This window comes from Lemur catta, chromosome 3 (assembly GCF_020740605.2).
Source record: "Lemur catta isolate mLemCat1 chromosome 3, mLemCat1.pri, whole genome shotgun sequence".
In the NCBI taxonomy this organism is placed as follows: domain Eukaryota; kingdom Metazoa; phylum Chordata; class Mammalia; order Primates; family Lemuridae; genus Lemur; species Lemur catta.
This window is the reverse complement of record NC_059130.1, coordinates 118171581-118186691: the sequence shown is the minus strand read 5'-3', so window position 1 is coordinate 118186691 and position 15111 is coordinate 118171581. Positions and strand designations below refer to the sequence as shown.

The following is a 15111-nucleotide window of genomic DNA, read 5'->3' as shown; positions in this document are numbered from 1 at the left end:
TTCTGCTGAAAGCTTAACAGGAAGGCTTCTGGAGTACTGCACTTCAGTGGGTACAGATGCACCTACCAGGGAGAGCTAGAATCTAGACTGGTGTTGTAGTCAAGGAGAGAAGATTGATTAGAGTTGCAGATATTATAGGAGATACAGCCAGATACTCGACATGTACCACAAGCCCAATCTCATTCTTTCCCTGAAAGGATTTGGACAGTTTTAGGTCTAGGACTTCACATTTGTCAAACAGTTTGTTTTATCCATGGATTTTGTAGTTCCCAAAGCATTTCCACATAGACTATCTCACTGGATTCTCCCCAACATCCCAATAATTTAGGGAGGGCAATTATAAGATGAGGAAACTGAGACTCAGAGAGACAAGACATTGACCAACTGAACAATGCCTTGCTGTTGTAATGGTACCAATCCTTAGAAGTAACGCACCATTGGCTGCATGTTATGTCCATACTCTTCTCTTGCTTTTTTTTTTAATGAACCCTTGAAAATACCTGAGTCAGGAAAGGATCAGTTTGACCTGAATCCATGATTTTCAGGGCAATAATAGAAATGATAGTGTTTCCTCATATGTCATGTTTATAGAATCCTAATGTTTTCTCCTAAAGGATTTAGTTGTAGATGTCAATATATTTCACACACTGTTGGACTGTGGCTACCTCTAAGATAGAGGGTTGTTTTGGATTTTTTTTTTTTTTTTGAGAGAAGGTCTCACTGTTGCCTTGGCTAGAGTGCAGTGGCATCATCATAACTCACATCAGCCTCCAACTCCTGGGCCCAAGTGATCCTCCTGCCTCAGTCTCCTGAGTAGCTGGGACTACAAGCATGCACCACCACATTCGTTCGGCTGATTTTTTTTTTTTTTTGTAAAGCTGAGGTCTTGCTATTGGCAGGCCGATGTCGAACTCCTGGGCTGAAGCATTCCTCCCACTTTGCCCTCCCAGAGTGCTAGGATTACAGGTGTGAGCCACCATACTCAGCCTCTAAGATGGAGTTTTGACCACTGATTAATTTTCTCACTGTGCTTGGGAATCACATAAGAGTGAGGAAGAGAGTCAGTATTAGAGATCTAGTTTTGAGTAATAGCTACATTAGTATTTCCTGATTAGAACAGGTAGATAAGACTTTCTTGTGGATGAATATGTACATCTTTGCTTTTCTGCCCCACAGCTGCACGATGAGAATCGGAAGGGGGATTCATCCGGAAGGCATGCCGGGCTGGTGTCAGGGCTTCTCCCTGGATGGTGGTAGTGGTGTCCGAGCTTTGAAAGTCATCCAGCAAGGAAATCGCCCAGGGCTGATCTATAACATTGGTGGGTCACGTTTGGGACAGTGGGAGAGTAAGAATCGTTAGCCGACAACCTCAGGCTGGGAGGAATAAGCTGGCTGTGCATTTGGTCTAGCCACAAGTGCTGATTTTCTCATTTGGCATTGAGTGAGGTATCTCCTCTCTGAATGCTAGGTTAATATCAACACAGATCTGTTCTCCTGGGGATCTGTGGAGCCACCTAAACACTGCCCTTTTGAGGTCTGTGGCTCTGTTTAATTTCAGACTCACCTGTGTCAGGAAAGTATCAGTTTGGCTTGAATCCTTGTTTTTCAGGGGAATAATAGGAACACTTAGAATGCTTTTCATCCTCCAAGTATTCCCACGCATTCATTAAAATTTGCAAACCCTAAGAGGGTAAGAAGCATTGTTCTTCTTGAAACTAAAGGAGAGAGGTTAAGTGACCTGCCTAGATGCAAAGGGGAAGTCTGGGTCAGAAGTAAGGTTAGGATTGGGGTCTACGAATTAGAGGCAGCAAATATAATAAAATGTACTTGGTGTTTGTAGTAATTAGAAACACCCCAACTAACTTAGCTTCTAGAGATAGGAAGGATGGGAAGGGGAGGGGAGGATATTCTACCCACATGCCTTATAGCCACTTAAGAATAGTCAAAAGATTTTCTGAGTGGTTAAGATAAATTTGATTTAAATATGCTTCAGGTTTAAAATGTTAGCAGGACATCCATCCTTCTTTTATTATATAATTTCTGAGGATCTCAAAGAAATGTTTAGTTTTGAGTATTTCAACACCGTCTAGAACTGCATTGTCTTGTAGAACTTTCTGGGATGATGGAAATGTTCTATTTTGCACTCTCTGATACAGTAGCCACTAGCCACATGCGGCTGCTGAGCACTTGAGAGCCCGTTACTGAGAAATGTGCCACGTGTGACTGAGGAATCGAATTTTATTTAATTTTAATGAATTTAAAGTTAAATAGCCACATATGGCTAGTGGCTACTGTATTGGACAGATATATTCATGTTGTAGAAGGAAAAACTGGGGTGGCATCATTAACATATTCCCCTGAATCCCATGGAGAATCAGGGATATGTTTAAATGTTTGAGGATTTGTTAGGAAAAGAATCTTCCAAGTACAGTTTCTTTTTCAGGTTTTTAAACATGGATTTGTATTCATTCTCCCTTGACATGCGAGCTGTCACCTTAAAGTTGACATTAAGATTTTTAAAAGAAATAAACTCTGTTTGATCTTCCAGCTGAGGATTGTTTTCTTTACTTTTTCTCACATTTGTTTGCTCCACCCCTTGACTAGGCAAAGGCTGTTTCGTGCTGAGTTTGGCTTTCTGCTGGGGTGTCTTGCCCTTGATATATTTTCCAAAGCAAGCTACCATAGGCTGACTGGAAGCTGAAGTTGGGACAAATTGGGGGATGGGGTGGGGGAGCTTGTTTGTTTTCAAGCAGCTAGCACTAAGAACCATAGAATTCTTGCATAGAGGCAAACTGAGCAGACCAGTCAGACATACGCAGTGATTGCCCATGTATACTTTTATGCTAGGAGTATTCATTAAAGCTCGTAGTATAGGTCTTTAGGGGCAAGACTGATTTGAGTTTTGTTGTTCCAGGAAGGGAAAGCATATTGGGGGGGGGGTGGGCTAACATAGGACTTGATAATTCTTAAGGATCATGAGATTTTGCTGTATATTATCAAGGGAATTTGTGAAATCTCTGACTTAAATATTTGAAGAATTGGATAGATAACTAGCTCTCTATCAGGAAAGTTGAAAGCACAGTCCCAAACTGAAAAGCCAGGGACAGCCCTGCTAGTTAGCCTCGTTTGGACCTCCAAAAAGGATTTTGTGCCTTTTGATCTTATCATCTATTGATTTATTGGGTGTTTTCTAAGATGAAAAGGGGAAAAAAAAGTCCCCCCCCTTCTCCCCAAATTATCTATACTGTTCTAGGGTACCCTAGACTCTTTTTGTAATATCAAATTAATACATCTTTTGTAGGCAGACTTTGTATTAGTTGAGATCAGCTAACTATGGTAATGTTGATTTCTGACAACTAAAGCTTCTCTGTATATCACAGAAAGAAAAGTGGTAGGTATATCTCTCTATCCCAGTATTACATAACATTTCTTAAATACGGAGTTTCAAGGAAATTTGTTTTTGTGATTTTCTTAGTCTTTCAGGTATTTTCAAGGCTTACATTAAAGGAATACCAGAGTTTTTAAGCCAGTATAAGTGAATAACTACCGAGTTACCAGATTGGAATGTTTATAATTGGGATTGTGTTGGGAAATCTAAGACACCTGGTTGTCATGTCCTATAGTGGAGTCTCTGTTTTTATGGTTCTGTTGTTACCTGGACTGCTGAGTAGGTCCTTGCGTGTCCTGTCACGGTATAAGCAAGCCAAGTGAGCGTGCTGGTTCCAGAGGCAGGCTGCGGGGGCCTGAATCCCAGCTATGCCAGTTACTGGCCGCATGACCTAGAGCAAACTACTTAGCTTTCCATGCCTTAGTTTCCACATCTGTGAAATGGAAATAATGAAATATTTAACTCATAAAGTTGTTATAAGGATTCAGTGTAAAGCCTTTGGTAGAGGGCCTGCCGTGTATTAAGAGTTTAGTAAATATTATTGTTGTTGATTTTATTATTTCTACTGTAAATATTTTTTATCATTTTATAACCAAAGCTCAGCCCAGTGCCTTAAATATAATTGCTGTATTTATAACTGAATGAATGAATGAATAATTCATCCTGCTGAGTTTTATATTTTTAAAAATTTTTATCAGGGCTGGGCGCAGTGGCTCACACCTGTAATCCTAGCACTCTGGGAGGTTAGCACTCGTTTGAGCTCAGGAGTTCGAGACCAGCCTGAGCAAGAGCAAGACCCTGTCTCTACTAAAAATAGAAAGAAATTATATGGACAACTAAAAACATATATAGAAAAAATTAGCCGGGCCTGGTGGCACATGCCTGTAATCCCAGCTACTCAGGAGGCTGAGGTAGGAGGATTGCTTGAGCCCAGGAGTTTGAGGTTGCTGTGAGCTAGGCTGACGCCGTGGCACTCTAGCCTGGGCAACAGAGTAAGACTCTGTCTCAAAAAAAAAAAAAAAAAAATTTTTTTATCAGAGTTTTTAAAAAGTAATTCAGTGCTGCTTCATTTTTCTTTCTTTATTTGGAACTTTGTGTTTTGCGGTTTCCTTCGGACTGTTTTGTTATTTTTTCCCAGCACATAGTAGGTGCTGAAAACAAATTTATTTTATAAATAAATAAATTGTATAATATTTAGCATCATGTTTGAGCTGGATTCTTGGGCAATGGGCTAAAAGAAAATACTAGAGAGGAGTCAAGTGAGTTGAGGGTGTTATAGAATCTTACAACTAAGTAATCTGAAATTTCCGTTATATCCTATAAAAGTGGCAATGTTCTCTAGAAGGAAATTTTGTGTCCCAAGTATAAACAGAAATGTATCGTGTGAAACTGTCTTGGTAGTCAGCTTCGTAAATGGAAACCTAAGGTATGTGTGGCTCAACAGCTATACATTTCAGTTGCTATTATACTGATACGCACTTTGTGAAGAAACTACGAATTATGAGGACACTGATGTTCTCTCTGAAACTTTTTAAGGTCTGAATGGGAAGAAGGAATAATACTTTGAGTGAATTGCTTCTTCCATTCCATTCCTGGAAGATTCAGTATCCTCTCTGGATGGTACAGTAGTTTTTTCAGAGAAACTAAGTAATTCTGAAGGCTGTTTTTTTTTGTCAAACCAAGAATTTTTTCTCTTCAGATTAATTCATGAAAGTGGTTCTTGCTATTTGTAGGTATTGACGTCAAGAAAGGCCGAGGTCGATACATTGACACCTGTGTGGTCATCTTTGCCCCCCGTTACCTGCTGGATAATAAATCATCTCACAAGCTTGCATTTGCACAGAGGGAATTTGCCAGGGGACAGGTAAGCTGTTTGCTTTTGAAGAATGACCAGTACTTATTTACTAGTACAGTGAGTTTTAATGTCATAGCTTATCCCTGTCAAGACTGTGAGTTTTGTGATGTGAATAATCATTCTATGCCTTTACCCAAATAGCTTTTGATAGAGGGTAAGCCTAAGAGTGGTACTCAGTAAACATTTACTTGTTGACTAAAGCCAGTAATCCTGTGTGTTTTAGGGAACAGCCAATCCTGAAGGTTACATTTCCACCCTTCCTGGTTCCAGTGTGGTGTTCCACTGGCCTCGGAATGACTATGATCAGCTATTGTGTGTCAGACTGATGGATGTTCCCAACTGTATTTGGTCTGGAGGCTTTGAAGTCAACAAGAATAATTCCTTCCATATCAATATGAGGTAAGTTCAAGACTCTAAATATAGATAAAAAGTAGCCTTGTTTGAGGTGTAGTAATATAAATAGTAAGCCCACACTGCTCTTTGTAAAATGGATATGTATATTTCTGGCTCAGATGAAGGCCTTAGAACTTACAAAGTCCAGGGAAGCATGAATGACCATTTTGATGGAATGAGCTAAACTGAGTATTGCCAGTTTTGACCATTGTGTCATTGCTGTGATCTTAGAGGCTACAAGTCCAAGGAGTAACACTAAGCTCATATCCTGATTACCTGCAACTCTGAAAAGTCTATCTGCATTTAGATGGTAACACTGATTATAAATGTTTTTGTCTATTCTGGCACGTTTGCACAAACTCTTCTCTCATCTGATGCAGTCCTAGTAACTCATCTGGCCTTCTATGCCTAGCCCAGGGATGCTCAGCCCTTGCTAAGGCAAATCAACTGTATTTAACCTGAACTAGCTTAGGATGACTTAATATTTCTTGCTGCTTTCATCAAGTGCTTTTTTTTTTAAATTGTTTAATAATTTTAATATTCTGATAAAACGCACATAAAATTTACCATCTTAACCATTTTTAAGTGTATGGCTCATAACATAAGTGTGTTCACATTGTTGTGCAATCTCCAGAAGTCTTTTCGTCTTTGAAAACTCTGTACCCATTAAATAACTCTCCATTCCCCTTGCCCCCAGCCCTTGGCAACTACATTCTACTTTGTGTCCCTATAAATTTGACTACTCTAGGTACCTCATATAAGTTGAATCATACAGCATTTGTCTTTTTTGACTGGCTTATTTCACTTAGCATAATGTCCTCATTGTTCATCCGTGTTGTAATATGCTGGAATTTCCCTCGTTTTTAAAGCTGAATAATATTTCATCGTGTATATGTACCACTTTTTGTTTGTCCATTCATCTATTGATGGACACTTGGGTGGCTTCCATCTTTCGCTATTGTGAATAATGCTACTATGACCATGGGTGTACCAATATCTGTTCAAGACTCTGCTTTCAATATTTTTGGGTATAGACCCAGAAGTGGAATTGTTGGATCCTGTAGTCATTCTACTTTTAATTTTTTGAGGAACCGCCATACTGTTTCCCATAGTAGTTGCATCATTTTACTTTCCTACCAACAGTGCATAAAGTTCCAATTTCTCCACAACCTCACCAACATTTGTTATTTTCTGTGTTTTTGGTAGTCGCCATCCTAATGGGTGTGAGGTGGTATCTCTTTGTGGTTTTGATTCACATATCCTTAATGATTAGAGATGTTGAGTATGTTTTATGTGCTTGTTGGTCATTTGTATATCTTCATTGGAGAAATATCTATTCAAGTCCTTTGCACATTTTTTAATTAGGTTGTTTGTTTTTTTAGGTTTCCCATTTTTGAATTAGGTTGTTGTTGAGTTGTAGGAATTCTTATTCTGAGAGTTTCATAGTTTTAGCTCTTACTTTTAGGTCTCTGATCCATTTTGGGTTCATGTTTGTATATGGTATAAGGTGAACATCCATCTTCATTCTTTGGTATGTAGATATTTGGTTTTCCCAACTCTGTTTGTTAAAAAGACTCTCCTTTCCCAATGACATGGTTTTGGTACCATTCTTGAAAATCATTTGACCCTGTTTGTGAGGGTTTATTTCTGGGCCATCTAATCTGTGCCATTGGTCTGTTTGTCTTTATGCCAGCACCACACTGTTTTTGATTACAGTACCTTTATAATAAGCTTTGAAATGAGGAAATGTGAGACCTCCAACTGTGTGCTTCTTTTTCAAGATTGTTTTCTCTATTTCTGCAAAAAATGCCATTGGAATGTTGATAAGGAATACATTAAATCTGTAGATTGTGTTTTGTAGTATTGACATATTAACAATTATGTTTCCAATCCATGAACATGGGATGCCTTTTCATTTATTTGTGTTGTCTTTAATTTCATCAAATGCTTTTGAAGCTAAAGAATCTGAAATCAGTGCTGTTTGAACACGTTTAGAAGCAAAATTTAATCTTTTACACATTATGGTCAGTTCTCTATTGAAAACACTACTGTAAAGGAACAGAAATATGATAATTAACAATATATGATCCAAAATAGTATTTATATTTGACTTTTAAATGCATTATCTGATTTATTGGTGGGCTTTTCTTAATTATGCTTTGCCTTGGCCTTGTTAGTTTGAATTGCATCTGAGTACAGTGGTTTACAAGCTGTCTTCCTGGGAGCTATTGGGCTTGAAGGAGATGACATTAGGGGCCAAGGGAACCAAGTGCGTAGGGCTCCAACACCCTCATGCCGACTTCAGCCAGAACTTTTGTCTGTTAGTGTGTGTTCTCTGTAAGATCTCGCTGGGGTGGCAGGGAGAATGAAGAGAGGTGTGGGATTCTGTAGCTAAAACCACCATTGTTTTATATACTGCCTGGGTAGCTAAAACCACCATTGTTGTATATACTGCCTGGGTGGAGGCAGCTCAGATCTGCTGTGTGAGAATAGGAAGTCAATTTGGAATAAACAAAAAAGTTACACATGATTACTACCAAAAGAAGTAAAAGAGGAGGAAGATGATTTGTGTACCTCTTGTTAATCCTTTAAAAATAGTTTTGTGTGCATGGCCGGGCGCGGTGGCTCACACCTGTAATCCTAGCACTCTGGGAGGCCGAGGCGGGTGGATCGCTCAAGGTCAGGAGTTCGAGACCAGCCTGAGCAAGAGTGAGACCCCGTCTCTACTAAAAATTAGAAAGAAATTATCTGGCCAACTAAAATATACATAGAAAAAAATTAGCCGGGTATGGTGGCGCATGCCTGTGGTCCCAGCTACTCGGGAGGCTGAGGCAGGAGGATCGCTTAAGCCGAGGAGTTTGAGGTTGCTGTGAGCTAGGCTGACGCCATGGCACTCACTCTAGCCCGGGCAACAGAGTGAGACTCTGTCTCAAAAAAAAAAAAATAGTTTTGTGTGCAGTCCTAAACTACTGAGAACAGAACTATGCCATCTATTTCTTTCACTTTCTCCAACTTTTCATTTGGAAACAATTTAAACTACTGAAGAGTTACAAGAATAGTACAATGAGCATCCTTATATCTTTTACCTAGATTCACCAATTTTCAACATTTTGCTACACTTTCTCTCTCCTTTCTCTTCTCTGTCTTTTCTATCTCTCCTCTCCCACCACTCCCCCTCTCCACTTTTCTGAACTATTTGAAAGTAAATTGAAGTCATCACGATACTTCAGCCATAAAAACTTCAGCACTTACTACCTAAAAATAAGGACTTTTTTCTAAATAAATGTTATACCATTATTACATACTGAAGAAATTTAGTATTGATGTGTTTTCTAATAAACAGTCTTTATAGACTGAATGAATGACTAAAATGTCCTTCAGAGCAACCCCTCCCCCCAATCTGGGATCCAGTCAAGGATCAGTTATTTTCTGTGGCTCGTATATTGTCTCCTTTAATCTGGAGTAGCCCCACTTTTCCTTTTTTGGTGACATTGACATTTTCGAAGACTCCAAGCCAGTTACCTTAGAATGTCTTATATTCTGCATTTGGACGATAGTTTGCTGTATATATAAATTTGGGTCAAACATTTTTGGTAACTGCTACCTCTGCAATAAGTGTTTCCCGTTGCATCCCGCCAGGAGGCCTGTAGTGTCTGTTGGTCCCATTATTGATGGGGTTAAGTTTGATCATCTGTTGATTAAGGTGGTGTCCGCCAGATCTCTGTGTTGTAAATTTACCTTTCTTCTCTGTGAATAAGAGTAATCCATTGGAAGGATGATTTAGACTGTGAATATTCTGTTTCTCAAAAACTTGTCACTCAATGGTTTGATGGTTCATATTTGAAGCAGTCACTACATTGGTGGTTTTAAAATGGTGACTTTCTAATTCTCTCATTTCTTCTACATTTTTTAACAGATATTTTTCTATAAAGATGATCTTTCATGGAACATAGGTAAAAAAAAAAAAAGTAAAAAAAAAAATGAGCTTTCAATTCCTTCCAGTGATACATCTGTATATAAATGTATATATGTGCCCACACATACATCATATACATGCTCTGCTTTTTAGCTCTTCTTTACAGCAGGATATCAGTAAATATTGAAGAAATGAAAGAATTTGAAAATCACCATTTTGTAATTATATTATCAACTTCTAATTTTTTAGTATGATCAAAAAACACAGAGTGGTCTGTAGGTTTGGTGGTATCGATTGAGTCCCAAGCACTGTTGTGAGAAGCATAAGAAGAAAGTGAATTGTAGCTTGTTTCCTCCATTTTATGTGACCTCTTTTGTTTTCTTATTCTGCAGAGATACCCTGGGAAAATGCTTCTTCCTACGCGTGGAAATTACTCTCCGAGGAGCTACATATAGGATCTCATTTAGTGACACAGATCAGTTACCCCCTCCTTTCCGAATTGACAACTTTTCTAAGGTATCAAGTGGAGTTAAGGAGAGCCAGTTTGGCGGTTTCATGTGTGGAAGGTGGAGCGTGTGCTTAAGATAATGGGGCAATACAGTTTAAACTTGGGTTTAAAAGAAGCTATAGAGATAGGCTTTCTATAGCTAGACAACCTTAGAAATCCTTACCATTAAGAGGTGGTTTTTGCTGCTTATTTTGATTGCTGGGCAGCCTTTGTCTAGGCAGAAGTAATCTTTAAGCCACCAAAACTTATTTTGACTAGAGTGTGTGGTTAACATGATGCCCTCTGGAGACATTCTGGACAAACAGAGACAGGGATGAGATTGTCCCGTGAAAATGGGAATGGGCAATTCCACTTTTGGTTACTTACAGTGAGCATTTCTATAAATCTTCCAAGTAAAGCCAGTGTGGAAGTCATTCGATTCTATTTTAAAACATGCCTTTGAATAACAGTGTCTTATAATATGTGATTTTCTGTAGCCATATATCAAAATTCTTATTGCTTTCTATATGCAAAGTTTATCACAGGGGGTTTGGGGTAGAAGAGATACCCTTGGAAGGATAGAATTGCTTCCCCTGGATATTTGACTTGGCAAAGCTTCTTAAAGCACTTTATCCAGTAGGCCCATGACCTTTAATTGGTAGGTTTTCAGAATTTATAAGATGATTAGAAAAGCATTTGAAGAGGTGAGATGATGAACCTCAGTGATGATTATTCCCTGTATAGGATTCATTTGGGAAGGATCTGGAACTTAAACCTAGGAAGCACTGACTCACTTTCCAGTAACACCACTCTGAATGAAAGTCCTCTTTGTCCTCTCTGCCGTCACTCTAGGTCCCAGTTGTCTTTACTCAGCATGGTGTAGCCGAACCCAGGCTCCGGACTGAAGTGAAGCCTATGACTTCATTGGATTATGCCTGGGATGAACCCACCCTGCCACCTTTTATCACTCTTACTGTTAAAGGCGCAGGTTCCTCTGAGATCAACTGCAACATGAATGATTTCCAGGATAACCGACAGCTTTATTATGAAAATTTCATTTATATTGCTGCTACATATACATTCTCTGGGTAATTCTGGATTAAATTACTGTTCTTGTAAAGCAGAAGGTTCTAATTATTAACTGGTTTTAAATTTTAAGCAGTTTCTCAGGAGACCAAAGAACAAAGGAATATTCTTTCATTCTTTACCAAATCCTAGGCTTAGGTTCTATCTTAAGAGGTCATTTAGTTTAAACCCTTGTCTTTTGGCTGGATTAAAATTTATCCAAAGAGGCAAGACTTTTTTTTTTTTAAAGATCCATTCTAGTATTTAAACTTTCTTTCAGCTATTTATTAGTCTGTTTGCCTCTTTTGAAACTGACTAATCTTCATCATAATTATTTAAGTCATCATTCTGACTCCTCTCCCCCATTGAGAATACTGATTAAGTAGACACTTAAAGGTCTGTCTTAATACTCACTAAAGGCAAGTGTAGGGGCTTAACTTCACAGTAATTCTGATTGTCTTGGAATCATAATCTTCATTATTGTTTGACTAGTTGTATTTAGAAAACTCAGGTGAAGAATATCGAGCTTATTTTATTAATAATTCTGCTATTAGATTGGCACATAAAGATTTTAAACACTGGGCTTTCAAAAAGTAGTTATTCCACCAACATGTGCATACAGTTTATTGTTTCTGTGCTGAAGTTAAAGGGACAATTTTAAAGTATATCTGTGAAGAAATGGAAATAGTTGAATCTTTAGCATTGTAAGTACAAATCACCTGAAAAACAGGACATTTCAAGTTCTGTTCCTTTCCAAAATATTCTGAAAATTTTTGCACGTGAAAGAGATTTTTACATGTGACTGGGGCCCACAAAATAATCCCTGGATTTTTGCATTATCTTTCTCATCTGCCGACAGTCCAGATTGTATGAGTAATAACTTGAATTTGCAGAGAATAGCCACTGTTTCTCCTGTCTGTTGCAGTTCCCTTTGGTAATGATAGTGCTGGGATGTTTATCTTGTTATAATGGAGCCAATTGTGTTTGTTAGTTGTTTGTTTATTTGTTTTTAAAGATTCTGGCACCCAACCATGTGACATGCTTAAGGTTTAGTGCCTGAAAAACCAATTCTCAATCTGGTTGCTAGTCATGTTTTTCTCTTTGCCTTCTATAAATTCCAGTAGTTACTAAGCTCTTCAACTGAAGAATTCTAATGGAGGATTATGAGCTTAATGGGTTGAGCTGATACGGAGCAGATATAAAGAGAAGCTTCTGGGAATCTTGGTGTTCAGACTCTAACAGCAGAATTATTAATAGAATAATCCTGGTGTACTAAGAGGTTGAACCATCTTTTGGAGTATACTAGAACTATTTCTTTGCATTCTTAGAGAGAACTAATAATGAAGAAGAAGACAAGTTTTTTAAAATTTTGTTTTTGTTTTTGTTTTTATTGAGGTGAAATTCATATAACATAAAATTTGACTTTTTAAAGTGAACAGTTCAGTGGCATTTGTTACCTTCATAGTGTTGTGTGACCACCACCTCTGCCTAGGCCCCAAACATTTTCATCACCCCAAAAAGAAACCCCAAGCCTATCAGGCAGTCACTGCCATTCCTCTCCATCCTCAGCTTTAGGCTACCAGCAGTCTCCTTTTCAGTCTCTGTAGATTTACTTATTCTGGAAATTTTGTTATCAATGGGATCATAAAAGTGGCCTTTTATGTCTGGTTTCTTTCTCTTGGCATAATGTTTCTGAGGTTCATCCACACTATTGCATGTATAAGTATTCACTCTTTTTATGGAAAATATTCAGCATTTTTTATGGCTGAGTAATTATCTATTGTATGTGTATATTACATTTGGTTTATCCATTTATCCATTGATGGATGTTTGGATTGTTTCTGCCTGTTGGCTACTATGAACAGTGTTCCTGTGAATATCCCTGTACATATATTTGAGTACCTGTTTTCAATTTTTTTTTGTTTATACCTAGGAGTGGAATTGCTGGGTTCTATGGTAATTCTATGTTTAACTTTTTGAAGAGCCGTGCCGTCATACTGTTTTTCACAGTGGCTGAACCATTGTACTTTCCCACCAGCAATGTACAAGGGTTCCAATTTCTTCATCTCTTTGCCAACACATTTTTTTAATTGTTACTGTACTCATCCTACTAGGTGTAAGGTGGTATCTCATTTGGTTTTGATTTACATTTGCTTAATAACTAATGATATTTTCATGTGCTTATTAGCTGTTCGTGTATCTTCTTTGGGGAAATGTTTATTCAAATCATTTGCTCATTTTAAAATTGAATTATTTGCCTTTTTGTTAAATTATGTGAGTTCTCTGTATTATCTCATGTCATTCTTTTATCAAATGTATTTTTTGCAAGCCTTTTCTTCCATTTTGTTAGTTATCTTTTTGATTGTGTCCTTGGAAGCACAAAGGTTTTCATTTTGATGAATTCCAATTTATCTTTTTTGGGCAGGGGTCAGTTGTGCTTTTGTTGTCATAAATACTAGTTTTTAACTCTGAATTTATCTGTTAATACCTTATTTTTGATAATAGGGATTGATGGTAACAGAATAATCTAAATAAAACCTCCTCCCAATACCCCAAAGCATAGCCAGGCTGCAACATTCCATAAAGCTTAGGGTTCTTAAACCACAGAGAAAGACAACATGATTGAAGTGGAGGAAGGTGATTATGAACCCTTTGTTTTCTTTTCATTCCAAAGGGACTTCTGATTTCTTGCCAAGATGTGGGGATGCAATGATGCTGATCTTCTACCTGGCAGAATAGAGCAAATTCTTGGTCCCTTGATATGTCTGATGTCTGACTTGTTTTTTTCTATTGTTTTGGTTTTTGCCCTTTTTTAGCCTCTGAAGACATATGGTTATCCTTTTATGTTTGAATTTTAAGCCACTAAAATTATCAGGAGAGGAAAAAATGTCAGAATATGTCTTCTGACAGATGAATCTTTGAACTGTGCAGGAAAAAAAATACAACCCTGATCTTTCTGCTATGTCGGACTTTTTCTTCTATGCTTTAAAAACTTTTCTTCTTTAATAGAGGTTTTAGGCATTGCTTACGTATACCTGAATACATATGTGAGTTTGTACACGTGTATGTATTTATGTGTGTATATGTGTGTGTGTGTGTGCATATATATATGTATATATATATATTTTTTTATAATTCTAGTTTGCAGGAGGGAACAGGAAGGCCCGTGGCTTCCAACAAAGCCATTACCTGTGCTGAGCTCGTTTTGGATGTCTCACCGAAGACACAAAGAGTCATTTTAAAGAAGAAGGTAAGAGAGCTTAGAAATTGGAGTTTAGAATAAAAGATATTTAGCACTGGAAGCGACTCAGGGTCTAGTCCAGAGTCTCTGTTTTATAATGAGGAAATGGGGACTTAGGCTGAATGACTTGCTTACATTGTAGAACCTAGGCGTCTCGAAGGCACCAGGTCACTGTTCCCACTGTGCCCTGATGCCTGCTATAGGAATCCCAAGCCCTTCTCTGAGATGCTTTTTTGGTAGAACTTAATTCTTGAATTTGTGATTTGTCTTTTGCACTACTTTATTTTTCTGTTGTAACACTTCCCTAATCTTTTCCTTAAACTGAATTTTAAAAAAAATCAGACTGACTAAAATTTCCCTTTTTAATGCTGACTTCAGAGTCGAAACCATGAAAAGAGAAAAAAGTGTCAGTTTGACATTCTTTTCAAGTCATTTTAGGGAAATGTTTATGTTAGTGAACCTATATTTGGAGAGAAAGGCAGTTAAATTTGGCCAGAAATATGAAAAATGACAGAAATAGTTGGTCTAAATAGTTGAAACTGAAAGATGACAGCTATTTGGGAACACAAAGGTGCAGAAGCCACTTTAAGGGGAGGGAGGCCACCAAGAGTGATCATTTGAAGCACTGACCTGAGAGGGGATAGTTCCTGAAGACTTCACATCATTTAAACCAAATAATTCAAAAAGTACCCTGACAGAGGATGCCTCCTTACCACTGATTGTGGTGTCCCTCCTGGCGGTACCGTGCCTTGTTTACAGCTCATGG

General features: G+C 38.0%; 1 protein-coding gene across 6 annotated transcripts in view; it reads left to right on the top strand.

Annotated features, from left to right (window-relative positions):
• VPS13D (vacuolar protein sorting 13 homolog D) overlaps window positions 1-15111 on the top strand; it is a 248099-nt gene that overhangs the window by 111118 nt on the left and 121870 nt on the right. For all 6 annotated transcript variants that reach the window (XR_006733919.1, XM_045546090.1, XM_045546092.1 and 3 more), the window contains 6 exons: window positions 1177-1319; window positions 5122-5252; window positions 5467-5642; window positions 9945-10068; window positions 10892-11127; window positions 14246-14354. Coding sequence is in view for 5 of the 6 variants with exons in the window: in XM_045546090.1 (XP_045402046.1) it covers window positions 1177-1319; window positions 5122-5252; window positions 5467-5642; window positions 9945-10068; window positions 10892-11127; window positions 14246-14354 (919 nt within the window). In the remaining variant the exon portion in view is untranslated. The remainder of the gene's footprint in view (window positions 1-1176; window positions 1320-5121; window positions 5253-5466; window positions 5643-9944; window positions 10069-10891; window positions 11128-14245; window positions 14355-15111) is intronic.